The following is a 27,289-nucleotide window of genomic DNA, read 5'->3' on the forward strand; positions in this document are numbered from 1 at the left end:
ATCTCTGCCAATTTCTGGAAGTTTTGCTTTCCTGTGCTCCTTGAGATTTCTTCTGTGAGTCATAATAAGGTTTTAGTATTGTTCTGCTGCAAAACCCTGAGAGATATCCTATCTTTGCCTCACATTTCTTTATTCTCAAATCCTCAGATGTTTTCCTACAATTACCAGGTTTCTCTCCCTTCCAGAGGTTTTCCTGGGGTTACCCTGCAGCATCTATAATGATATTATTATGATTGTTGAATCCATAGTGAGTTGCTGTATGTGACGACAGGAGCACCTTTGAATATTTCAAACTGTGACATACATACGCTGCATCCGTAAGTGTGTTTGTGACTTCTTCTGGGGATATTCTTCTGTGACGGGTTTTTGTTTATAGCATACCAGTATACACTGTAGGAGAAAAAACAAGAAAAAATGAATGTGTAGGAGTAAGAAGAAAGAAAATATAGTGAACAGACTAAGAAACAGAATATTTTGCAACTATTAGCAGAAATGGTTAAAGTGGTCCCAGAAGAACTGACAGACTTTACCCACTTTCTATATTAGAGCCTTGCAAAAGTATCCACATCCAATCTTCCCACATCACAGGTACAAAGCTCAGTTTAATATATGCAGATTTTATGCAAAAGACCAACATCCAGGTAGGACAAACACTGAAGTGAAAGGAAATAATGCATGTTTTTAAAAAAATCATTTTTGCAAAAAGAAAATCTAAAAAGTAAGGCCTTTGTTATGGAGAAGGGCTTATTTTGTTGTAGAAACAGCAAGTGTTTTGGGGTATGTGCTTTCCACAAAATTAAATGTTTGTGCACTCATGTTTGCAAAATTGGTTAAACTTAGTCAGACTGGATGACAAGCATCTGTGAACATCGACTTTAAAGTGTTCCCACAAATTTTCAACTGGATTTTGATCTTTACTGAGACACAATAAAACATAGGTATGCTTTGATCAGTTACTTATCTGTAGCTCTATATTAAGGGGAATTGTCTTGCTGTAATCTCTCTGCCTTTGTGCCAAAGTTTGTAGACTCAAACATTTTTACATGATTTTCTTGCATACAGCTCCCTTTATTCTGTCATTATCTCTGACCAGCATCCCAGTCCCTTCAAATTAATGCATCCCCACAGAATGATTCTACCACCATCATGCTTTACTGATGGGATGGTGTGTTCATGGTGTCCACTTTTAGTTCTCCGCCAAACAACCTACTGGATATATATCAGAAAATTGAATTTTAGTTCCACCCAGCATTTCTTTTCGTCGTTTTTATGGATTTTGGACAACATTTGAACATCTCCCATTCACAATCTAAGCTATTTTTACAAGTCATCCGTGAGCTGCGTTATTTTACATTTAAGACAGGACCTAAACACATTTGAAGGTTTAATAAACCAGCATTAAATTTGTACTTCTGCTGTTTATTATTGGTGAGTGCATGTGAATGCAGTGGAGGCCACAAAAGGAAAGTCTCACAAAGGCATCAATAATGCTCTAATTCTCACAGTTTCTTCCACCTGAACTGTGGATCTCTGTAGGGAATCTTTAGAGTTACCTGGGACTTTGTGGCTCCCCTTACCTGGCCGGCCTCTTTAGATTAGGTCTGTCTTGGTCGGTGTGCAGTTCTACTATTATTTTTCCTTTTTTTTGATAATCGACTGTGTAGTGTTATGTGAGATGTTGAAAGCCTAAACCCTGCTTCAAACCTCTCTACAGCTCTATGTCTGTTTATTCCTTGGTCTTCATGAGGCCATTTGTTCACTAACAAACCTCTGACACATTCGCAGCACAGTCGATTTATTTTAAACTGATGTTAAATTACATATTGATGAACTCCATTCATAATTTTATATTGGACAGTTGTGTGCTTCTTTCTATTGTATGATACACTTCAAAATTTTAAATGTGAAACATTTTGAAAAAATATGCATGATTATTCACACTTATGAACAACTTTGTGTTCGTCTCCCTCATAAAATCCCAATAAGATGCTTTAGTTTGAGGCTGTAACATTACAAAATGTCAACAAGTCCAAATAATATGAAGACATTTATTAGGCACTGTTTTTTTTTTTAAACATAACAAGACTTTATAAAGCAAAAAAAGGATTGATGGCTCCTAATGAAAGGCTAAGATTATGATTTCATTTATTTTCTTTTTGCCCTCTTTTCAGTATAAGCCTCAAGCAGAAAGATGAAGACAGTAATAGCTTCCAGCCTGTTTTAAAGGAAAGCTCTTCAAGATTTCTATTTTATTTTATGAAAAAAAAACTGTTTATTTTCTATTCATTGCTCTATATAAAAAGTGTAATATTTACTTTTTTTGGGCAAGTCTAATTAAATCCAGAGGTGTTGTTCATAATAAGTCAAATAGAATGAGCCAGTTATATTTCCAAAAGGTTTTATCTATACCACCAATTGCTTCCAACTGTGGTGTCAAGGATGCTCTCTGAATGGGGTGGTTCCCGTGGTAACATGAACTGAAGGGGTTCAGGGAAAACACATTTTAGATGAAGGAGCCTTTTCTTTGAAATCTCAGAAATGTATTTGAGCTTCATAAATAATTCCCACAACAAGCAAAATTAGAACCAAGCTAAACTTTCATCTTAGATCTGTTCTGCCCAAGAAATTGATATCTAAGCATAAAAACTGAATCTTATTTTAGAAATGCTTCTTCATGTTGAGGAGACGCCTCCGTGCATAAATCTTAAATGTGCTGTGGACAGGGTTACTAACAGTTAAAGCTTATGCATTTCCAGTCATCATTACTTTGAAATTCAAACTAGAAGGTGTTTTTTTTTATATATATATGCAAGTATTTTAATTATTTTTGGTTAAATCTATTCAAATGTACCATCAACACTTTGAATATAATTAAATGTGCATCAAAAGACTGTGGCAGACAAAAGAAAACAAATAATAGGCTTGTCTGTAAGAAGAAAATATCTAAATTTTATTTTGTGAAAAGGTTCCATATTAAAAAAAATTAGTATGGCTAATTTGGATGTACGTAACTAAATAATACTATTAATAAGGTTTGGAGTTAGTTATTTTGCTCATTACATAAACTTACAGATCTGTTTTACTCATTAATGAAAGTTCATTTTGTAATCATTTCATGTACAAAGCTATCATAAAAAAGAAATATTCTCAAAAAGGAAAAGTAGCACAGTTTAAAGATTTTTATTCAGGCCACTGACATTGAATTCAAACTGTGTGTCCATGGTGACACAAGTTTTTCACCAATGCAAAAAAAAAAATCTAAGTAAATTAGTTCACAAATTAAGTTATTGGTAAAGCATTGGAATAACACAGAGTATGTTTTGAATGCACTTACAGGAATGTATTGAATAGTTTGTGGAAACGTTTTTCTTGGTAAGGACATTCTCACAATATCTCTCGTGTGGAAATTAATCTTACACATAGGTGAAATTTTTACTTTTCCACACAAACTTTCCTCAAATCTGAAAGGTTCTGAAGGCCCTTCTATTTTCTTTTCAGTAACAATTGAAAGTCTGGATAGTCTGGTTAGTCATATGACTGACCAGACTATTCTAAAAGTTTTACTTTCTTTCTCTAAAACCAATTAAAGAGGTTTTTATTTTGGCTGTGTTAGAGGTCACTGTCTTGTGTGAGAAAGCAGACATGTATTTCATTTTCAGATTCTTATGGAGCTGTATCCATTGCAGCAAGACTTTTTAGTGAAGGTCACTATGATTTTACCAATTGCACTAATGAATGCTGTTCCGTTTTTTGGCCATTGGTCAATATTCAACCAGTACTGATTCTGATTTCCACAAAGAAGTGTCTTCAGAATGTTAAAAGATATTCAGCTGCCTGACATTAAGTCAGCTTTTTTTTCATTTTTAGATTAGTTGAGATTAAAAAATATATTAATATTAATTTACAACCTAAGAGAGCGAGATAAATTTAAGAATGATTTATTATTTTATTTAAAATAAGAATTGTCTAATATTTAGCTCCTTTTCAAGCTGTATTTCCTGGGTTAAACAATTTTGGGTTTCCTTCAACAAAATATTAAGAGTTTTGCTGGAATTTTGACTTTTTTTTTTTACTGCTGACAGAATTAGTGTGAGTTAGTTTGTCTTATCTCGAGAACTGTTTGCAGGTTGGTGTGTGTGTGTGTGTGTGTCTGTGTCTCCTCTCATTCCACGGCTGTGAACGGCAGGTTCAGCCTCCACGGCTGAAACTCATCAACACTCATCAGAAGGTCCCAGGTTATCTAGCTCACATGAATGGTAATCATGTTCCTATTCTTCTTGAGGTTTTGCTTCTCAAAGTGCATGTCCAGTTCCCTAGTTTTTCCCTCAACAATAAAAAAAATTAGAGCTGTTGTAAAATAATTTTTTAGTAATCGGGTACTCTATAGAATATTTTACGATCATCAATAAGTATTAATCACATACTTCTCCTGCTAGTGCTATCCTGGAATCTGGTTCCAAAACGAGAAGAGTCATATCATTGAATATATTTTGTGATAAACTCTTAAATCACCTTCTGTTGTCTCTGTACTTGTTGTTTATATTATGTCTAAAGTTTTAAACATAATATAGTGTATATCTCAGTTCTTGCACACACTTTGCAAATTGCAATTCATTTGGTTGTTTAGGGTCATTGTCCATTTAGAAGACCCGTTTGCACTTGATATCAGCTGGGAAGTTAAAGTTAGTCAGATGTCAATATTTCCACATAATGTTCTGTCAATGCCATGTATTTACTGAAGTGCACCAGTTGCAGCCAAACACCCCCCAAAACATGACGCTTCACTTCCCCATGCTTTACAGCTGGGGTGATTCTTTTCAAGCTTGCAATCTTCCCCTTTTTCCTCTGAATGTATTAATGGTCATGGCAAACCAATCTGTTTTAAGTTTTATAAAACCATAGTCACCAAACACCAAGGTCTGTGTCCCTGCAAGCATGTAAAAACCGTAATCTATCCTTTTTATAGCGTTTTTGCTGTGTAAGCAACGCCAGTGAGGTTTCTTCCTCTCGGGTTATTTTTGTCCCAGACTCATGTAGGAGTCATTTCACTGTGTTTCATCACCTGTAGTCAACATCTTCAAAGGCCTTTTGCTTTTGTTCTGGGTTTGATGCATACATTTCACACCTAAACCCTTTCATCTCTGGAATCCTGAGGATGGCTGGGTTTTTCCATTTTGTTTATAATTGTTTAAACAAATGAGTGTCGCCATTAGGCATCTGGAAAGTATTGGTGAAGGACGAACAAGACTTGTTTCACAATTCTCTACCTGATATATTGAATGCTACACAAGGAAAGAGTACGTTTGAGTGGTCACCTTAGAAAACATCCAGAGATTTGCATCTGCTTTTTGAAGACTTTTGTAAAATACTTCAGAAAATCTCTCTTTATTCTGGCATTTTGCAAATAGAAAGAATTTTACAACACTAACTTCTCCTGGTAAAGGTAATGACATGCTTTTTGTTTAGTTTATGTAAACTTTAATTTCACTGTACTTCTGAATATGAGCTGGATCTACTTGTATTGCATGATTCATTGAGATTATACAGTATGTGTTTATTGTAATACTTAAATAAAGAATAATTTAATTGTGCTGAATTGAATATGCCCTTTCAGGATAATAACCTTCACTGACACTGTTTATCTTTGAATACAGTTGACATCAATGCTATTTTTAAATCTTTGGTAACTGAGTCTGGTTGATGATGTTACAGGTCTGTCTAAATTAGCTATCTGGAGGCACTGCATAAACCTGGGTGTGACTCCACCTTGTATTCTACCACTTCCTCTTAACCGCTCAGAGGCAGGAAGCGAGAAGAGACAGAAGAGGAAGAAAGGCTAAAGGGGTAGGGCCTGCTGCTTTCAGTTAAACTACAAAAAAATGTGAAAGAGAGAAGTTTAGAAGAGAGATAAAAAAGGAATAGAATCAAACAACATTTGTGAAAGTGGTTCTAGTAGAGCAAACTACATGAAATCATGGCTCCTTGGACAAGGACTACTACAGAGCGGTATGGTGTAGGTAAGTCAAAATAAGGTCCTCAATTTGAAGTTTCTGTGTGTGTGTGCACGAACTTTGCAGGTACATTTTGATGTACAGACTTACTGTTTTACTGAAAACTGCATTGTCTGTCCAAAGAAAACAAATGCATTTCTGTTTATTGGATGTGTTGGTGCTAAATGCTTCAGAGGTCTTCAGAGTTCAACATCCTATTCGACTCCAACCTTAAGATTTGACAACTTGCATAATCTACAGCATCGACCTCCAATAAAACTTAAACGGAGTTGGCAACAGAAGGGCAATGCTTTTGAGAAAAAAATCTTATGCTTGGCACATAATGCAACAGAAAAAAAAAGAATGCTGGGAAATTGTAATTGTAGCTTGAAGGAAGACAGCAAACACTACCTCAGTACAGTTTGTATTAGGCGTGTGATTTAATATGGCGGCTCTTATCACAGTATATTTCCATTAGATATGCAATGCAGCCAAAAACTTGTCAAGGACACCGATTTTTTGACCTCCCATCTGGACTGAAATGACAGAAAATTAAAATCTTGTTGCTGCCGTTATATTGATGTATTAATTAATAGTATTTATGTCCTGGGAGGAGACAGTTAAACCTTTCACTAACCTGGTAGTGCACCTTTTAGCCCAATACTAACAATGAAAATAACATTGGATGATGGCAAGCTTTGAAAGTAGGGGTGATACAGCATTGCATGTTTGTGCAAAAAAAAAAAGTTGATCTGCTTCGTTTGTGAGTCTAGAACACAGGAAGTGGTGCTATAAGGAAGGAAGTTTATACAGATTTAAGGTTTTAAAAGCTGAAATGTGCATCAAAAGTTAATGTTAAAGAAATGCTGACCATATGTTCCAACACAGAGCTAGCATATTTTAATTGTATGCAGCTTAGATTATAGTAAAATATATTATACACAGCCTGTTATCTCTGGGAGGGAAGCTAATGCTAATGCTCTGCATTAGCATGTTTTAGTCTCGCACATTCTCAAACACATGTTGAGAAGTTGCTTACAAAGACTGGATCTGAATCTGACATGATTGCATTGTATTTGAATTAATGAAATTTATTTTATTCTATGTAATTGAACATGAAGTGAAATAGTTTTTCCTGTAAAGTACCAGAGGATGCTCTTGTTGTGGATTTGAGCTGAACTGCAACTAAATGTTTCTCCTGCTTCAGACATTACCATGACTGAAAATGAAAATCTTATTGCTGTCGTTATATTGATGTAAATAATGACTATAATTATTTTGTTTTTAGTTAAGTGGAACTTTGTTGGCAAAGGAGATAAGCAACTCTCCCTGGAAGTAGGAGACACGGTGCACATCCAGGAGGTCTGTGATGGTGAGTGCTGTTACTGCTGCTCCTGTCCAGTCATGTTTTACATTTGTTTTTTGTTTTTTTATTGCCTGTTAAAAGTATTAATTAATAATAAAAAATATTGCTCTAAAGCCGTCATATCCAACTCCAGCCCTTGAGATTTAACATCATTCAACATGTAACTCTCCAGGACTGGACTTGGGCACCCCGGGTCTAAAGCATGTTTGTTCAGTTTTTAACACCTAAATATAGTTTGTAAGAACTATATTGAGATAAAACTAAAATATTTATTTGCAATTAAAAGTGATTGTCACAACATACATGCAGTCGATACTAATATGGCATGTCATGTTGAAACAACAGGTTAAAATGTGAAGTTCCTACATTTTCTCTCACTGTGTGTATACGGTTTAATTAGGACTCTTAAAGATTTGATGGCAGAATATTGCAGAGTAATAAAGTTATTTAACACTTAGTCTGATTAAATACAGGAAGACATCAAAAGGATATACGTTAAAAAGCACACGGGACATATTGATGAGAAAAATGAAAGTCAGGAGGATTCTGTGTTATTTAATTACAGCCACTAGACTTAGTGATATAGATCAGTAGTTTCTGATGTGCTCTGAACTTTGATGGTACAGCAGTCTGTAATGCAGCTGATCATTATGATATTATCAATTAAAATGCCTTTTCCCAGATAAAAAAAAGAAGCAACACCATGATTCAACTTTTTGGTAATGTGATGATTTTGAACAGTAATCAGTTTACAAAAGACTGATGTTTTGGTCGGTTGCATCATATTAATCCTGTTGGAAGCATCTAATAGTCATGGATTTTCTTTAGTAGTTGTAAAACAAGTTTGCGATGTTTGCTGATAATGAAGATTTTTTTAAAATGAAAAATTGGAGCACAGATTATTTAATTTATGAATGGTGCTTAAATGCATCTTTCAAGAACTTCTAAGGTTTGCATCATATCACTTTGTAAGAGCAGAAAACAAATGATTTTGTCCTAAACAAATATTTGATCCACATCAATTTGCCTTTTTCTTAATTTATTCCCCTATTTTATACTCACTAGTTGCTATTTCTGTCCTCTCACACTTCTGCTTAAACCCACGTGCATGGGTTCTGCATGATAGTCAAGTATTTTCATAAATTATAGACATAAACAATCATAAAATTCTCATTTACATTTAAATTTTATTGTATTTTTTTTTAAATTGCATCGTATTTCAACTGAGCAATGAGTGTTTTCCTGATAAAGGTACAAAATAACACATGGTTGGGGATAAATGTTTCTCAGGATATGGCTCCATTTTCTTCCCCCAAAAATTTGGACACAAAATTACCAAAACTACAAATATATAAAAAGGTAAAGAAGCAAAATTACCAGAACTCTCAAATATCTAAGTACTAGAAAACCACAGTGGGAATGGCTGCTTTCATGCTCTTATTTTGTTACAATTTCGAAATAAAAAAAAGATGTAACTGTGAACACTCTACAGTATATATTGTTTTTTTCATGCAGTTTTATGATGACATTTCGATTGTCTTTCAGGGTGGTACAGAGGATACCTGACAAGAAACAAAGCCCAGAAGGTAAGCTTTGTGCATCTTAGCTAGATAATTTACAATAACACAGTTGTTGATGTTGAAAACTTTCACTGACTTCCTTCTTGTGTGTGTCTGTCTTATATTTCCCACTCCAGGGAGTTTTTCCTTCAAGTTTTGTCCATCTGAAGGAGGTCAACATTGAAAAACGAGGGTGGGTGGATTTGACAGATCATCTGTTAAAGTTAGAGAAGTTTATATGTGTATCTAATGTGCCTTTGTTTGTGCAACTTTAGAGATGAGGAAATTGTGACATCTGCTGAGATGCCTTTGGTGAAAGAGGTGACCACCACACTGAGAGAGTGGGGCACCATATGGAAGCAGCTGTTTGTGGTACAAACCAAACTTTTACAGTTGTGTTTATGGAAGTTTACTTGTCTTTGTTTAGTTTTAACACCACTTTTTTCTCCCTGTCTGTGTTTTTAGAGTAACAAACATGGACGTGTGAAGCAGGTCCAGAGGCTGATGTGGGACTTGATGGAGTGGCGTTCCCAGCTCCTGTCTGGGACTCTGCCCAACGATGAATTTAAGGAGCTCAAGCAAAAAGTTACTTCTAAGATTGATTATGGCAACAAGTGCGTCTACACTAATAATCATTGTTGTTAACTTGTGTTTTATCCGAGCTTTTACAGAAACTGTAAAAAGGGTCTGTTCATCTATTGGTCTTATCTCCTAATTATTCTGTCTTCCTGCGCATCCATTTTCTCTTCACCTAATTGCCTTCCTTTGTAAAATCGCTTTACTTTCTTCACCTTCCATCTAATTCCATCAATCCTGTTTTTCCTTCTTTCAATGAAGGATCCTTGAGCTGGACCTGGTTGTTCGAGACGAGGACGGGAACATCTTGGACCCTGAGCAGGCTAATGTCATCAGTCTCTTCAGAGCGCACGAGGAGGCCACAACCAAAATCAATGAACGCATCAAAGAAGAGCAGGTAGGGGACGGCAACACATACGGTTTAAAAGCTGTGACACTAATGTGATTTGTTTTATGTCCAATCATTTATAAAAGATACTTTCTTTAAATGAGGTGATTTCTACAGATATAAAACTGGATTATACTTAGATTCAATTGCCGTTTGATCATTTAATCCCTCGTGTCCTTATTTTTGCGTGAGAAAGGCGCTACAGTGAAACTCTAACTGTTCAAAGCCATAGATAATAATTGAGTTATACTTCTTATATGTCAGTCATCTGCCAGCTAAATAAATTAAGTGTCAGCTTGCTTACAAATTGAATTAACTTCAGTTTCACTCCATCTAGATATTTTACATCTCACCATTGATCTAACTACTGATTGAATTAAGAAGATAATATTATAGAACTTTTTTTACTCAGAGATTTTCCTCTCCCTCTCTCAAATAAAAAGCATGTATGATGCTGCTGATTTATTTCAAATTACAGTGACTTTAATGCCAACCAATCAGGTTTGTCAGTTCTAAGCTACAATGTCAGCCAGCCTTATCAGAACCTTTGATAAAGATTTGTAAAAGCCTTAAAATTAAGAAAACTAATAAAGCTTTTATTATAGTAGCAAAGTTTAACACTGGAAAAAAACTTAGACCCTTTTCATAAATAAATACATTCATGATTGAGAATGGATTCAAATGTCAGAGAAGCAAATTTCTGTTCAAAATGCTAAAAAAGGAAAACATGCAGTTTAAGAAATTAAGCAATTCATAACTAATGAAATGGCCTACAAGAAAATAGACTCTATCTGCATACCAACTATTTGTTCTGAATATATGCTGGAACAAATTATTTTTTATCCCATCACTACCAACATAGACAGGTGGAGTTTACTAAATGCTACACTTTAATATAAAATGTCTGCTTTTGTCAGATTGAGCATTTTACAAAAAAAAATTACAATTTTTTTTGCAATGCCAGGGTGGTCTGATGCAAAATACAAAGTATGAATAGGTGGGAAAGCACCTCATCACAAAATTAAAAGTGTATAACTACTGAAGCAAATGGAAGAATTATCCCAAATCTATGACAAAATAAACACAGAAGGTGCATCAGACCTAAACCTCCTTCTGTGGTCATCTCAGCAGGTGTGAATTGAAAACAACCCAAGTGATAGATTCCTCTCTGGATTCTCCAACTTTGTGAATTGTATTAAAAGATGATTGAGTGCTGCTGTCAAAGTGGGATTTTATAATATTGTAACAGCAGCATTGCACACATCAAGTGAAACATATATATTTGGGAAATGTTCTATCTTGAAGAGATGTTTTCTCAAAAATTGTAGCAGAATTTAGTTGCAGCATTGTAATGCTGCAATAAAAGATTTAAATCCAGATTGGTAATCATATTCATATTTTATGTTTCTCCTACAGTCCAATATCCAGACAGACCACAGTGGGATCTCAGCACGAATTCAGTCGTCTCCCACCCACAGCCTCTATGTCTTCGTCAGGAACTTTGTGTGTCGCATTGGAGAAGACTCTGAGCTTTTCATGTCCCTCTATGACCCAGTCAAACAAACCATCATCAGGTATCAGTGGCAGTTCTGCCTCAGCTTTGCTTTCAACAAGATAAAATGTTTTGAAAATATTTCTGTCCAAATCAGATTGGTTTCAATAATTGATATACTGTAAATTTGAAACCCATCTCTTCTATAAATACTAAATGTTTTCTTTCTTCTTCTTTTTTTTTTTAATAAAATTGTATCTTTGCTTCAATATCTCAGTTGTGTAAAGCAGATATGAACACTCATGCAACCTACACACACTTTCTTCTGTTTTCTTTCTATGTTCTTGTCCGCATAACTTGCCTTTCTCCCTTCTCCTTCATTGTTGACTAAATTATGACAATTTGCCAAAAATAGACATAAGGAAATTTAAATTATAGGCCAGCAGAAACTGAGTGGCAGGACTGTATGGAACCCGACAGAGCTGATGTTAAGCCCCGTCACTCACTGTCATGCTGAGTATATCTGTGTCTCAGCCAGAGTGGCTGGAAGTATTGCGTTCGACCTAAATCAGTCATCGCTTTTTCAGTACATACCAACTACTATAAAATTGTTCCTTCAGTGTCTGACCATTAGATGAAAGGGAATAAAACCCCTCCACAAACAGGGTTGGTGTATTTCTTTCAATTGACATTGAGTCAAAGACTTTTTATTCTTGCACTGGCTTCGGTTTGTTTTACCCTTACACTTTTTATCTGTCCACGTCTGTAAGAAAAAAAAAGAAAAATGATAATCGGTATATATTACCTTGTGAAGGTTTTCACATCTATTGAACTTTTTCACATTCCAACCACAGAAGTCTGTATTTTTTTCAAAGGTTCAGTGTGATAGATTAGTGCACAATAGTGCATGATTGTGAAGTGAAAGGAAAATCACACTGATTTTATTCTTTTCAAAGCAATAACAACTCTGAAAAGTGTGCTTTTGTCTGAGTCAGCACTATAGAAGCATCTTTCAGTGCAATTTTAGCTACAAATATTTTGGTTTTTTTGTGCCGTTCTCACACCAGATTTGATAACCCAGAACTCCACCAGACGAGCCGCAGCAACAAATAGCAAACACACGGTGGAACGGAGCTTCTGCTGATCTTTTCATGCGAACTAGAGATCTTCTTGTAAATAGCATCAATGGATGGCATGGAGAAGCATTGTTGAGCTGTAGGGAGTGTCGTAAAAGATTCCTAAAGAGACAGGCCAATTTCAAGGCATCAGATATGGTTATGACTGTAGTCTTAGTAGATGTCCCATATAGATGCAGCATTTTTATAAGAACTGGCGCTAACATAGTTTCTTGATTGTGATATAAAATGACTGTGTGCCAGAAAAATGCACTTTAGGCTTTATGCAGGATTTATTTTGCCCTATATTTGATCTGTTTAAGTGTTAAGCCATAAAACAGCCATTTTCTTCATAACTAAGCATTGCTTTCTGTTGGTTTATCAAAGAACATAAGATAAATCAAAAAATAGAATAAAATTGAAATTGGTGAAAAAATTTAAAGGGAAGCTTAAAGGGATGTCAATACTTTTGTAATGTGCTGTGTTATTCACATATGAGGTCTGTAAAATAGTTTCTACTCTTTATGTAAAATTATAACTGAACATTGATGCAGATTTTATGTGGACCTAATGTTTTTTTGTACTTTTTGCAGTGAGAACTACTTGGTTCGCTGGGGCAGCAGTGGTTTTCCAAAAGAGATTGAGATGCTGAACAATCTGAAGGTTGTCTTCACAGTAAGTGGCCACAGGAGGGCGCTGTTAGACCGTTTCTTAACTTGGCAAGACACTGCACAACACAACAATGAATGAACTTGTTACCTGTCAGAGGGTTAGATTGTTGTCTTATTTTTCTCTCTGGCTTTTCCCTGAGAGGTTCTTTTGCTTACTTGTTCTCTGTCTTTGTCCACCAGGACTTGGGGAACAAAGACCTGAGCAGGGAGAAGATTTATCTGATCTGTCAGATAGTGAGAGTGGGGAGGATGGACCTTGAAAGAAACAAACAACAAGAAGTGCACTCTGGGCCTCCGTCGGCCTTTTGGGGTGGCAGGTACTTCAAGTGGAGACAGTTGACTTTGTTTTGGACCAAAGCTAAAATGATGTTTCCAGTGTTCCACCTATATCATAACAGTAATGAAATAGTGGTTTAATTTCTTGAAAATACCCTTGTCTATGTATAGTAGGTATCCCCAGACATATTACAACAAATAATGATAGTGTCACTTTAACCTTAGCAAACTAATGCATCAACACTGAGGTAAGAAATATGCAAGCACCTAGATCAGTCAATAAACTGTTCTTCAGGGATATACATTGACATTTTAGTAACCTTTTGCATAAAAATGAAGCCTTATACTTAAGATAACAGCAATTTGTTTCTAACCTATTTAATAATAGAATAACTTTTTATGTTGTTATTTTATCTGTTCTGCCAGCTAGTATGACTTTCATTACCACCTGCAGCGTTTTATTTTTTTTAATGGGGCAAAAATCTTTTGAACTAGTAACATTAGAACAGGCAGCATGATTAAAATAACTAAAGTGTGTGTGTGTTTTTTAAATGACCATTTAACAACACTGTTGTTTAAACATCCTCAAATGATTTCTCAAGAAAGCAGCTGTCAGGGAGTGTGTTTTTCTCAACTACTCCCTGTTTGTCCGAGGTAAATCTGTTATATATCAATTACGGCTGTATAGCGTTTGCTTTGATTTTTCTCATCAGTGACATATTTATTTTCTCTTCTTGGTAGTGATGGACATCAGTGACATTATCAAAGGGAAGCATGAATGCGATGAGGAGAAGCAATTTTTCATTCCCTTCTTCCCGTACGTTCTATTTCACTATTACTACTTCTTTTTTTCTCTGTGTCATATTTCTACAACCAATAAAGTATCTACTCAAAACCTGTTTCTGAGTTTCTGGATTTCCCTAAAGATCCTTCATGTTGTTAGAACTGAAATGTTGCAGTTTCGTGCTCTTGCAGCTGTCAGCACCCACAAGATTTAAAACGGATTTTTTTGTACATTCAACTGTATTTCTTTTGTGTATATTTGGTTTCAGGGTAGTGGCTGAAAATGACTTTCTCCACACCTTGCTGAACAAAGCGACAGCATTGCGAGGAGACAGTGGCGGCCAAGGTACTGTTCTGCTCTAACTGGCTTTTTCTTTCTGTTTTTTCATCCATGTGAAGCGTGTTTGCAGCCAAGACATCCACATGTCTGTGTGCTGCTGTTGCTTGTGGCAGGATAAATCTGTCAGTCACCTGACTGACATTTTTTTCCTGTTCTTCTGTTTAGACTTTGAGCAGAACAGACAACAGTGTTCATAGATCTTTAGTTTTTTCTTTTATTTTAATTAATCCCACTCCATTTTACCCTAAGCTGTACTTTTACAACTTTAGTTTATGACACTGTCATGCTCTAGAGTAACTTTGCATGGTACACCTCTCATGCTTTATCTTCCTCTGGTACCCATTTGCTCCAAGCATAGCCTAGATAACGGGAGCACCTTTGGCCACCACATTTCAGTATGACTTACCTCTAATCTCTTCTTCTCTCTTCAAAATGCATTTGTCATTACACACATGCACACCCCCACACATTCCTTACACAGTAGTGTATAATTTTTATACCACATTCCTTAATATGTACTCTATTTTTATTTTTTTTTTTACAAAAATCAACCCTATTATTTTTTTTAGTAATGTTTGTCTGATGCCATCTGTAAATGTTCAGAAATGGATTTTTTTAGCATCAATACAGCTCCGCTGCAGACTCAATGCAAGTGCTACTTAAACTTTGCACCAAGAGCGCATGTCAGCATTACTCAATCTTGTGACACAGTCAGAATGCAAGAGCAAGACTTACTTACCCTTGAATGCTGAGTGGTTATCTAAAAACTACTCACACTGTGCACATCAAACTTTGATTATATCACAGATAAATAATAAATTAACTCAGGCTTTGATGTCACTGGAAAACTAACTTAATTTTGTTTGAAGCAAAGTATAAGTACCTGTTAGGATACATTCTTCATTCCAATAGAAATGCACCATATAAAACAGTGGGGCATTGAAGTGACCCCCATAATTTATAGCTGCTTCACAAAATCTATGTCATTCACTCCTTATGTTTTAAGTCTTGACCCAGGTAAAATGTGTTTAGATGTATGAACTATATGATGAGATAAGAAATGAGGGGACAGCAATTTATTCTGGACTTGCTAAAGTGTAAAATAATAGTTTAGCTCTTATGCCTTAACTTTAGTTTGTTTTTAAATAATTTTAAACTATGTTTTGATACAGAAAGCTGCATATTTGCATGACAATGAGAGAACAAAAACTGTTCTTTCTCAGTTGTTTATTTTAAACCAGTCTGAGTTGACTCCAATATACAATAAAATTTTTTGCTTTCTTTAATTTCGTTGAATTTCTCATTATTTTTTCCTTCTCACCAGACTGAAATCAAATGTTTCTAGTTGCTTTAAAAAAATCAACTAAAAAATGTAAGTCCCGTCGCAACCATCAACAGGGTATTTGTTTATGTTAGTTATTTTTTTATGTAGTTGATTACATGCAGACAGTATCACAGAAAAAAACCTTTGTTTTTCTCCTCTGGATTGTAATTTCATGATACCCCATTCAAATGCTGTGTAATCATCTAAAAACATAAAATAAATTACATTTTTCTCCTAAATTATAGCTTGTGAGTATTAACTTTAACAGGATTATAGTACAACTTTGCTAAAGGTTAATTCTGCTTAAGTCTCATAGTTTCTAAATGATTTTGAGGCGTTTTTGTGATCAATGTACTCATTTAAATACTCAATTATTTTAAAAGACAAGTTCCCTACATCTCCAACTGTGCTCTTCAGGATTATGGGTCACCATGAAGGCTCTGGTGGGCGACATAGTTCAGATTCGAAAAGAATACCCCCACCTGGTGGACCGCAGCACGGTGGTAGCACGCAAGCTGGGCTTCCCGGAGATCATTATGCCAGGAGACGTCCGGAACGACATCTACCTCACCTTGCAGGGTGGTGATTTTGACAAGTACAACAAGACGACACAAAAAAATGTAGAAGTCATCATGTGGGTCTGTGACGAGGAGGGCAAAGTCATACAGGTGAGCAGGTCACATGTTACTGGACATGAACTGAACGATTTGGTTTGTATGTGGAGCAGATTGAAGCTGAGATTGCAGCTGCAGAATTATGTGTCATGTATTATTAGCCAGCAGTAAACAGAGACATCTTTATCCCAGAATGGCAATCCATCTACATCCGCTTAAATAGACAGATGCTGCAAAATAAAATCTGACACATTACACTGACATATTTTTCCTTGGCCTGTTTTCATAGAACTCCATCTGTCTGGGAGCTGGGGATAAAGTGGTCAGTGAATACAGGTCGGTCATCTACTACCAGATCAAACAACCCCGCTGGATGGAGACTGTTAAGGTGTGTGGGGGTGTGTGTGTGTGTGTGTGTTGCTCACTGCTCTCCCAGCCAGCTATTTAGGTCCCTTTGAAGTGACTTGCTCTACATCATTTGCATTTCTCACTTCACTTTATTTTATAGGGCCTTAGAACATGGCATAGCATTACGTTCTCCAATAACATGAGATATCCTACAGGTGACAGTCCCTCTGGAAGAAATGCACAGAATTCATCTGCGTTTCATGTTCAGACACCGTTCTTCACAGGAGTGTAAGTAGCATCCATCACCTGTCTGCTTTCTCAATGAGATCAGCATCCCTAACACTTCTCCTCCTCCCTGTTCCCTGGAGCATAATGCGATACTGAAAGCACCTAATGATTCTAACCAATTTGCAAAATGACCCATGGCATCATTACTCACACCTGATTATTCAAATGAGCAGTTTTCCTGTCTATGACGTCTGAAGTCTTCACCCTTCATTGTTCCCCCCCCCCCTCCTTTTCCCTGATGTATTTTTTTCTTTTTTTTACACATCTTACTTCTTCCTCTACAGCCAAGGACAAAAGTGAGAAAAACTTTGCGATGGCATTTGTACGTCTGATGAAAGAAGACGGGACAGTTCTGCAGGATGGACTGCATGACCTTATTGTCTTTAAGGTGGGACTTTATTAAAGATTAAACAGACATAGGTCTTGACATATGCATGCTGCACAACAATTCACTGATAAACATGTTCACTTGACACTGCTTGTTTTGCAATACATCAAATGCCTATGATTACCTGATAGTGCTTTAGTAAACAGAATCTGTTTATTTAGTGCCATGGCTCCCAGACGTTTTACATTTAGTTATTTTACAATCAAACAAACAAAAATTAATGACAAAACATTTTGAAAAAATTATTTTATAACCAGTGAAGCAAGTTAGTTGTGCTGGTTACTGTACTCAAGCAGCAGCAGTGAAGCCTTGAACTGCTATCAAAATACTAAGCAATGTTTGAAGCATGTTGCCTCAAATTATGATTCAACGTAGGTTAAGGAAAGGGTGTGTAATATAGCTTTGTTTTCTATAAATGGACAAAACCATATTATTATGGTTATTATGAATTCTTTAGTCAAAAATAAACACATGGTGGACAGTTTTTTTTTGCATGTTTTTAATGTAAAAAAAAAAAAGAAGAACAAGCTGAATAAACTTAAGTTCTGCATTCAGACCTGCACAGTCACAACAAATCTGCTATAAAGCAACATCCTTAACGGGTAGACCTTTAAAGGAGTACCATTTGAAACTAAGACTAGACAATATGGCAAAAGGTATGATGGCAAGACTTAGTTCCAATCATTTTGAAACATTGCTTATGAATTATTTAGTGTCAGGTTGTGTAATCACAAATCCTTTGTGGCATGACATCACTATGTATGTGCACCTTAAAATCAGGCATCCACTCTGCATTGCCATCATATCAGTAAAGGAGCAGGATCTATGTTTCTTATACCTTGTTGAATCTTTGACACAAAGAATTAGGGATGTTGGCCAAAGGGGAACTAACCAGCAAAATAAAATTGTAATTTAATTTAAAAAATTGTAGGTGTGTGTCCTCTCTTGGATAAAAATGATGGATGTTGGTCTGTTATGGTTTTGTTTGAATTCATGAACTGTGACTCTCCTTATTGGTACACAATGCTTTGTGCTAGAATATAAAATAACTGTTTTGTAACTATTATTACTTAGCCTGGCCATTACCGTCATGCACATTACACTCATTACATATGTCATGGTCAAAACTAACAAATGGGTAAAATTTTAAACTTTAACAACATAGTCCACTTCTCAAGGAAGCAACTGTTTCTCCATAGCCAAAAGCCCAGATCTCTGTGCAAACTGCAGTACAGTACAAGGGCCTGGTTTTTATCACTCTATTTATTACTTCAAGCTTTTCCAGATTATGCATCTGAGCTACAGTAACTTACACATATTTATTGAATAATATGCAACCGGTGAAATAAAAATTTAAACCCAAAAAAGGTTTTTACTTAGGGACTTCATAAACAGCCGAGGTAAGCAAAACCTTCTGCACACATCATGCTTGGAAAACAGATGCATCTTCAAAAGTTATTAAGCTAGTAAAAACATTTTCATAATGTCACTGCAGTAATAAGAGTCATCAAAGCAGAACTAAAGATATAGTGAATTTGGACAGGAGATTATGGCCTCACTGACAGGTTGAGTGAAGCCAAATAGACTTCCTGTTAAATGAGCCCAAGCTAAGATTGAATCGCCATATTGATTACGTGTCAGATGCACTGAAGATTAATTACTCATGATTCACTCAAATACCAAATGGATGGCCCTCCTGTGCCCTCTTTGGCGATTATCTCTCGTTATCCCTGCATTCCTCTTGATCTTTCTGCCACTTTTGACTTCTAAGCTCTTCCTCTGTGCTGCAGTGGCCTGGTTGAAGCACACTGCCGGGGGTGAAACGAGAACAGAGTTGTGAAGATGTGTTGTTCTGGTCAAAGTTTTCTCTTTAAAAAGTGTTTTTGTGTGTGTGTGTGTGCGTGTAATTTTTTTGGCAAAAACTTTCTTGCCTTTATTCACATACAGTATTTTAATACCTAAATCAGTGGTTCCCAAAGTGTGGGGAGCGCCCCCTAAAGGGGGTGCAGTGCCATTGCAGGGGGGGCGCTGGAAGCTGTATGGATGAATGAAAAAAAAAAACCAGTTACACAAAAGTGTTTCACTGTATAGATGGTTTGTAGTGTGTTTTGTTGCAACCTGAAGTGTGAAATAAACTTCAGTGGAAACAAAATATGTTTATAGGTTTATGTGTGGTTGAACGATGTGTGTGCCCAGTTGATTTGTTTTTTCTTTTTTGAGGGGGATTTTATTGTAATCCATAGGGGGGGCCCAGAAAATCTTTGGGAACCACTGACTTAAATCATCATCTAATACATGTATTTTTTTTAATCTAGGAGGGGTTTTTTTTCAGTTGACAGAATGTGTTGATGTTGAAAAATGATTTCTCATTAAAAGTGAAGAATTAGTGAAGAATGTGCAAGAATTAGTGTTCAAAACGGAGTGCCAGCACATGTTCTTCTTCTTTCAACAGTGTCCTGCCTGGCAGTACAGCAAGCATAATTGCTGTCCGAGTGCCAAGAAGAAGGCCAACAGTTTTACTTCCAGAAGTGATTCGTTATGACTTTTACTGTGATTTTCCACTTGATATATATAAAAAAAATACTATTTTCTTTGAGTTTATTTTAATCAAGAGTCAAAAAGGAGAAAAAATAAAGAGAGAGATGTGAGGAGAAAGTTAGCAGGGAGACAGAATACAAGAGACACATTTAGTAAATCTGCTTGTACATCAGCACAAGCACATCTTAAGATGGTTAGAGGAGGAGGTGGTAGGAGTTGTAAGAAAACTCCAAAATATCTATTACATTTTCATTTAAAAGACTTATTATTGTGGGTATCTCTTAGAATACAATAACTTTATGAACATTATGATTGTTAGCTAAAATGAAAACAACAATTTGTTAAATTCAGACTGGAACAAGAGAGAGTGCAGCCCCTAAAAGAAAATGGAACTACATTCCATGAGAAAGATCTGTTCCTGATTTCAGACTGTTTTTATTTTACTCGGAGAAAAAAAAAAAAAAAAAAGAGTTGAGACATTATTACTGCAGGTGACCTCGGTCGTGTTTTGTGACTTTTAATTCAAAACCTCAAGTATTACTTCACAACTGACAACTCACAGACTCTTGTCTTTTTTTAAATTTAACTTAACACAGGATAAATCATTCTCGGTCCAGACCCAGAACACCATCCATCATACTATCATGTGGCCTCATTACGAAATTTACAGTAAATCATTATTCCGTGTAATCGATTCAAATCTACATTGTCTTTCCAGGGAGACAGCAAGCGCATGGAGGACGTGAACTCTTACTTGTCCTTGCCCTCGACCCGCTACCATCACAGTGACGCCCACAAGGGGGCAGGGCTGAACCGCAGTGCCAGCAACGTGTCTGGGGGTGGAGGCCTATCTGTGAGCTCCAGAGACAGCTTTACCATCTCCACCCTGGTCTGCTCCACTAAACTCACCCAAAATGGTACGTGCAGGCTTCGGTCTAGACATGTGTGAGCTTGTGGCAGCAGAGTAAATTAAACAGGGCACATATTCGCAGCAGAAAGGGTTCTTGAAATTAAAGCTGACATGTCAAAAAACTTTAATTAACACCTTCTTTAGACGAGAAAATATGGCCAAGCCAAGACAATGAATAATCATCTAGCTGTGAAGATGGCAGAGGTCAGAATCACTGCTTCCAACAAGATTCTCTTCAGGTCCGAGGGTTTAAATGATTAAAACTTCACTTCTGCTTGTAAGTAGAGTGGCAATGTGATGCAAATGTAGAGCTTGAATGAAAAAGACATCCAGCCAGTTAAAACTGAGAGAAAATAAACGTGATATTCACAGAAAAATGGGGACAGGATTATTTTCTATTAGTGTTTATATGTACCGAAGATTGTAACATTGAGGAGTGTTGGGCTCTTGTCTACAATGCCCACTGATGCAGCTCCACAGGCAAAATGCATTCAAAAAAAAGAAGCTCATCAACGAGTGCTTAATTGCACAGCCACTCCAGACAGAGAGGTGCATCAGACACAGGTGCAGAGCAGCAGCTGTTGTCAAGGAAGTCAGTCCATCATCGTAATGAACATTATCCTGCAATATTAATCACCTTTACCTCATTCACAAACACACACAGACGCTCAGGCCTTTATACTCACAGGGCTGTTCAGGGCCAACCTCCAGATGTGCAAGCTTGGCATGGCGTGTCAGAAACTGTTGGACCAGGCGAAGAGTTTGCTCTGAAGTAGCAGACAGAGAAATCTGTCCCATGTCAAACACTGTAACATATTTAATGACTGAAAAATGGGATTTGGATGCTCAGGTGTAAACACAGACAGAGACATGAAGCAGAATGTTTGCTGATTAAATGCAAAATGATTGGTATGCAGGAATTGAAAAAACTTGTGCAATTAACAAAAAGTTGTTCACCTCATTGCAGGTTAAAATTCTAGAGGAATTTGTTGAGCTAATATGACCTTAACTTTTCCATATTTGCCAAGACGGAAGTAATTTTCAATAGACAAAGTTTTAAAAAAACTACCAGAATGATTTTAGATATTATATCTGCTGACCAACACAAGCAAACACTATGTTGGAGTCTCTCACTAAAGGTAAAAGTACAAAGGATGTTAACATTGTTTATGAGAATAATAAAGTGTATCGCAGTGTGTATCATTTATTTTTGTTACCATTTATTACCAGACGTATTGGCAGTAAAGGGTAAATTCTGCGGTTAGTCAGACTTTCTTGAGGACCAGGGTTGGGAACCACTGGTGTAAATATTACTGGCCTCGAAGCATCGGAGACCTGTTCTTTGAAGCAACAAATGCCTCTCAGGCTTGCAGTCCGATGGACAAACCTGCATTTCCTGCAGTTATCAGGGGAACATTATCTGTCTAACTGCATTGTATCAATGTGAATTTTGGAGTTGCGTCAAGCCCTTTGCTCTAGGGATGCTTTGGCATATCAAGGCATTTTGGACTCCTGTTTCTACAACTTTGTGGAAAGAGATGGGAGATGCTTTCTTCCTGTTCCAATATGACTCCACACTAGTAAATCATTCACTGACCTTGTATGAGCTTCCGGAAGAAAGATTGAAATTGACATAAACACACCCCTTAATCTTGTGGAAAGCCTCCCTAGGTTGTTATAGCTTAAAGGGGTGGGCTGATGTAAAATTAAACCGTATGAATTAAGAATGGGATGTCATTGATATTAATTTAATGTGAAAATTTAGGTTCATGTAAACTTTTACAAGGCATTGCATCTGTCTTCATGTACATCCTGTGTACCACTTTAAAGAAAAAGAGATAATATCTACATGTGACAAGGTAGAAAGAAGCAAACTGCTGATTTCATTAATTGTCAAGTCGACTTTTGTTTTCAAGGAAAATCCATTAGACATTGTTAGCTGATTTAGCCGAGCAACAAAGTCACCTTACACATCTGGAAAAGTTTCCCAGTGAGTTTGGAAATGCCTTTTTATTATTTTTAGTTTTGTGCAGCTTTATCAGCTAGACAGTATACGCAGCTACCTTCATACGAGAAATACATCTGACCTGAAAATATTCTGTTTGTGATTTCAGTGGGTCTATTGGGGCTGCTCAAATGGAGAACCAGGCCTGACAACCTGAAAGAAAACCTGGAGAAACTCAAAATCATTGATGGCGAGGAGGTGGTCAAGGTCAGTGCTATGAAAAATTAAGAAAACCCAACATGTCTCTGCATGAGTGTGTACACTGGCATGGGGTGTGTTTTCACACTGGCTCTGTTTTGTTTGCATTTAGTTTCTGCAGGACACTCTCGATGCCTTGTTCAACATCATGATGGAGCACTCTCAAAACGACGATTATGACATCCTTGTGTTTGATGCCTTGGTGAGTTTGTGGGGTGTCTCCTTGAAGGGTACACATTTTGCCACGTATGACTCTGAATGTGTGACATGTCGACTCAGACAGCAGGATTCCTTGACAGGTTGTTTGGAGTCTAACATATCTATGTGCCCATCTTTTTCAAAAAGTCATGTTTGTCAGATAGTTATCTGGCTTGTAAAAGCGTGCTGCTACTGTATGTAAACAAGTCACTAACTCTTCCTCTGTATTGCATATTTTTGCCTTGGCAGATTTATATCATCGGTCTGATCGCTGACAGAAAGTTCCAGCATTTTAACACTGTTCTGGAAGCCTACATAAAGCAGCATTTCAGCGCCACACTGGCCTACAAGTAAGTTATTTTTGAGCCTCTTACGTGTTAGCTGAAATAGTTAGTGTGCTTTTTATTTGCAGCCATGCCTCTACCAGTCTGTTATAAACCCTATAAGAGCAGCAGATCTTTAGGAATCTTTTTTATAATACTGATTGTGCAGACAGGTCAGAGCACAGGGCTAATAAGTTTAGTGAAAGTTTAGTGTTCTGACTAAAATATATATTAACATTTTGGTCACAACTTCAGTGTTCTCCCTGTTCTGAAACAGCTTACCTTAAGAGTTAGTAGTCACTTAAATAGAAAAAATGTATTGTTAAACATACTTCTATTTACTCTGGAATATCCATTAATATAAGTAAAAGAACAAAGACAAACAAATCTGAAGCCAAACAAACAAGTGAATAAAAGATCCGGAACAATCTTTGAGCAAATTTACATTTCTTCCTTCTTAAACACCCCAATTTTCATTTCTCTGCGCTGATTTAGCTGCTCCCTGCTGGCCTGGAAGTAATCGGTTAAAAATGAATAATTTCTTTATACTCATTATTCCATGAATGCATCTCTCATTGTGTTTGCTCCTTTTGATAAACGTTTCAAAAAAATTGTTGGAGTAGAATTTAGCATAATGAACAGAGTACTTTATTTTTTTGTTAATAATTTTGAACTATCAACAAAACATGCATTTCTATTATATGTATGTAAAAATAACAACAGAAATGAGTATAAAAATACTTTAATTGGATAACTCTCCAGTTGTGCTGATTTGTGTCCATAGTTATAAGATGAACCAAATAGAATAAAGTGGATTTATCAAATCTAACCATTCTACAACATTCACTTTCATTTTTACTTGTTGACTGTTTAAAATGTAGCGGCAAATGTTGGATTGATATATTTTTGTGTGTTAAAGATTCAAGGGAAAATGTTTGCAGTGGTGGGTGTTTTAGATGCTGCATTAGCTCTTTGTGTGTATCTGTATAAATGAACACCTGAATTTAGTTTTTTTATCAAACTAAAATCATTTATTAAAGGATGATGATGATTAATAGATTTGTAAACCTAGATTTTGTCATTCACCTTAGTGCTGCTGCTGATTTTATTACAGTTAATATCACATAATTTTTTGTCTATTTGAAGTCCATAAAAATCTTATTGATTCAACTAATGATGCTCAGTATGAATGTCAAAAAAGTGTTTTGGTTGTTTGGTTCTGGTTAGTCGTCTTCTGTGCTCGTCTATAGAGAATCTGATGGTAGAAGAAAGGTTAGATGTAGATGCTGCATCGGTGTCATCAGACTCACTTTGCTGCTGTCAATGTTTTCTGTGGCAAACAAAAAATACTCATCATTCTAAAGATAAAGGAATGCAAGAAAGTTGAAAGGAAAAAATTAACAATTAGTCACAGTGCTCTGTATACATTGTATGCATATATTTATATATATATGAATGTGTCTAATTCCTGCCTTCCTACTTGTTGTTTCTGTTTTTACACATGGCCTCACCACTTTTTTCCCCTCATCTTCCTCATGGCACGTATTTCTTATCTCCAGCCCATTTAAATATCCATCTGTTGGCATCAAAATGCAATGATTCCCCTACTTGTGTACTGTGTTCACCATGTTTAAAAAAGGTCATTGCAGTTTATTGCCTGTCAGCTAGGAGGCTGTTATGTAAAAGTCTTTAACTCCCTCACATCACATTTTAAACTGCTCTAAAAAAGAAGAAATCCTCTTGCGCTGCTTCTTAAGCCAGACGTATGTAAACAACACTAAATGGTATTAATTTGAGCACATTTTATAGAGCCATCATGATGGCAGCAAGCTTAAGTCACAGTTTATTATTCGAATTGATTCTTGTTGTTTAAAAGGATGAAGGAGTTGTGAACTGATTTGGAGGTGATTCCCTTTTTTCAATTTCTTGAAAATGGAGCTTGACAGACAAAAATCTTGACCTTTTCTACTCCCACTGCAGATATATGTTTGCATTTTATGCCATTGAGACGTCTCAGGAGGGGTGTTTGCTAGGGAGCTTTAGGAGGTCATAAACTCTGTGCCTCCCCCACCTCTCTCCTGCTGCTCTGAAACACTGAAGTATTTCTATCTGTGACTAAAGACGCCTGTAGGGCGTACATTTGTTGGAGAGATTTCTTTTTTCCACAATGCCTCTGAGCTCAAATAAAAATGTCTAAGTCTGACAGGTACATCTGTGGATATATGGAGAACTTTTTGGGTTTTATGTCAAAACCACCATCCTCCCAGTTTGTCTGTTTCTCTTTTTTATTTTGTCTTTCTGCTTTGTGGATAAGAAAAACATTAGCTGGTGGTTAGCTTTTCAAACCTCAGAACATAAGGAAATTAATTTAAAAAGAAAAGCGAGAGTTGTTTTGATTTATGTCTGTGCTTCTCTGCCTCCTTTATTCTCACACAGAAAGCTGATGTCAGTGTTGAAGCGGTACCTGGATGTGTCTAGCCGTGGAGAACAATGCGAGCCCATACTGCGAACCCTCAAAGCCCTCGAGTACATCTTTAAGTTCATTGTTCGATCACGGATGCTCTACTCCCAGTAGGTTCTTCATTTTTCTGTCAGCTATTCTTGACTATAATCACTTCATATTTTGTTCTTCTATTATCAAGAATAAAAAAATACAAATTATTGAATATACACAGCACCTTGTGACCTTTCATTGTTCAGGTAACTGTGTTTGACAGCTCTGAGACAAGATGCTGCTGATAACAGCACTAATGGTGCTAATAAGCATTGATGATGAAGTTCAGCAACCAAATGAAAGCTAATCTCAGTGCAGGACTGCAGCCAGAAAACAAATGTTCTGCCAGGGGAAATGCTCTCTGTGCTGGGAGAGCTTCCAGAACAGCATCATGTAATAAGTGCAAACGCTTTAGTTTAAATCGATAGGTCTGCCTTGCCTAGTTATGACGAAGGGTGTTATGATTGCGAACTGCAGAGGGGATATTAGGCAATGATCTTTGCAATTCTGTTTCTGCATATATGTGAGGCAGGAAGTTTTGGAGTTGTGTTAGGGAGGCTTTATTTTTCAGCAGATTTAAATCTATTGATTTTAATCTCATGTACTGTCTTTTAGCATAATATTCAGTCCAAATGAAACAACAATCATTTCTGTTTTAGTATGTTTAGTTATTTTACTAAATCCTGTCCTTTTACCTAAAGACAGTTGAAATAGAGAAGGTAATGAGTAACAGAAAACTCTGACTGCATCTTGATCTTTTTATTATTGGTAAAATGTGAAAATATCATTCACAAAAAAAGACAAAGTGCAAAGATTTACTTATTTTTTCAGAGTGCTTTAAAAACAGGATATTCCTGTATGATTTACATGCAGTTTCAGGAATGTATACATTATTATAGAGGTCAGGCTGTTTTATTTCTTTGCATTTATCAACCATTATTTTGGATTGATTAGCTCTATTTACTTTCTGTGGTTTTATTTTCTTTATTCTCTGTTTTGTTTATTTTCTAGTAACTATATAGACTATATGTAAATCTCCATCAGCAACAAACTAGTCATTAGTTACTAATAATAACTACTACTTAGTTATTAATTGCTAAGTATT

General features: G+C 36.2%; 1 protein-coding gene across 1 annotated transcript in view; it reads left to right on the top strand.

Annotated features, from left to right (window-relative positions):
• The first annotated feature begins 5,974 nt into the window (after positions 1-5,974).
• Positions 5,975-27,289, top strand: part of dock2 (dedicator of cytokinesis 2) — a 104,742-nt gene continuing 83,427 nt past the window's right edge. Inside the window, 22 exon segments of the mRNA XM_032555129.1 lie at positions 5,975-6,017; positions 7,279-7,362; positions 8,902-8,942; positions 9,053-9,108; positions 9,191-9,287; positions 9,381-9,529; positions 9,753-9,888; positions 11,296-11,453; positions 13,080-13,161; positions 13,338-13,412; positions 13,414-13,474; positions 14,175-14,250; positions 14,486-14,562; positions 16,298-16,548; positions 16,784-16,882; positions 17,058-17,130; positions 17,415-17,518; positions 20,775-20,973; positions 23,081-23,178; positions 23,282-23,371; positions 23,617-23,717; positions 26,127-26,261. Coding sequence (XP_032411020.1) covers positions 5,975-6,017; positions 7,279-7,362; positions 8,902-8,942; positions 9,053-9,108; positions 9,191-9,287; positions 9,381-9,529; positions 9,753-9,888; positions 11,296-11,453; positions 13,080-13,161; positions 13,338-13,412; positions 13,414-13,474; positions 14,175-14,250; positions 14,486-14,562; positions 16,298-16,548; positions 16,784-16,882; positions 17,058-17,130; positions 17,415-17,518; positions 20,775-20,973; positions 23,081-23,178; positions 23,282-23,371; positions 23,617-23,717; positions 26,127-26,261 — 2,285 coding nt within the window.

Source organism: Xiphophorus hellerii, chromosome 23, assembly GCF_003331165.1.
Source record: "Xiphophorus hellerii strain 12219 chromosome 23, Xiphophorus_hellerii-4.1, whole genome shotgun sequence".
Taxonomy (NCBI): Eukaryota; Metazoa; Chordata; class Actinopteri; order Cyprinodontiformes; family Poeciliidae; genus Xiphophorus; species Xiphophorus hellerii.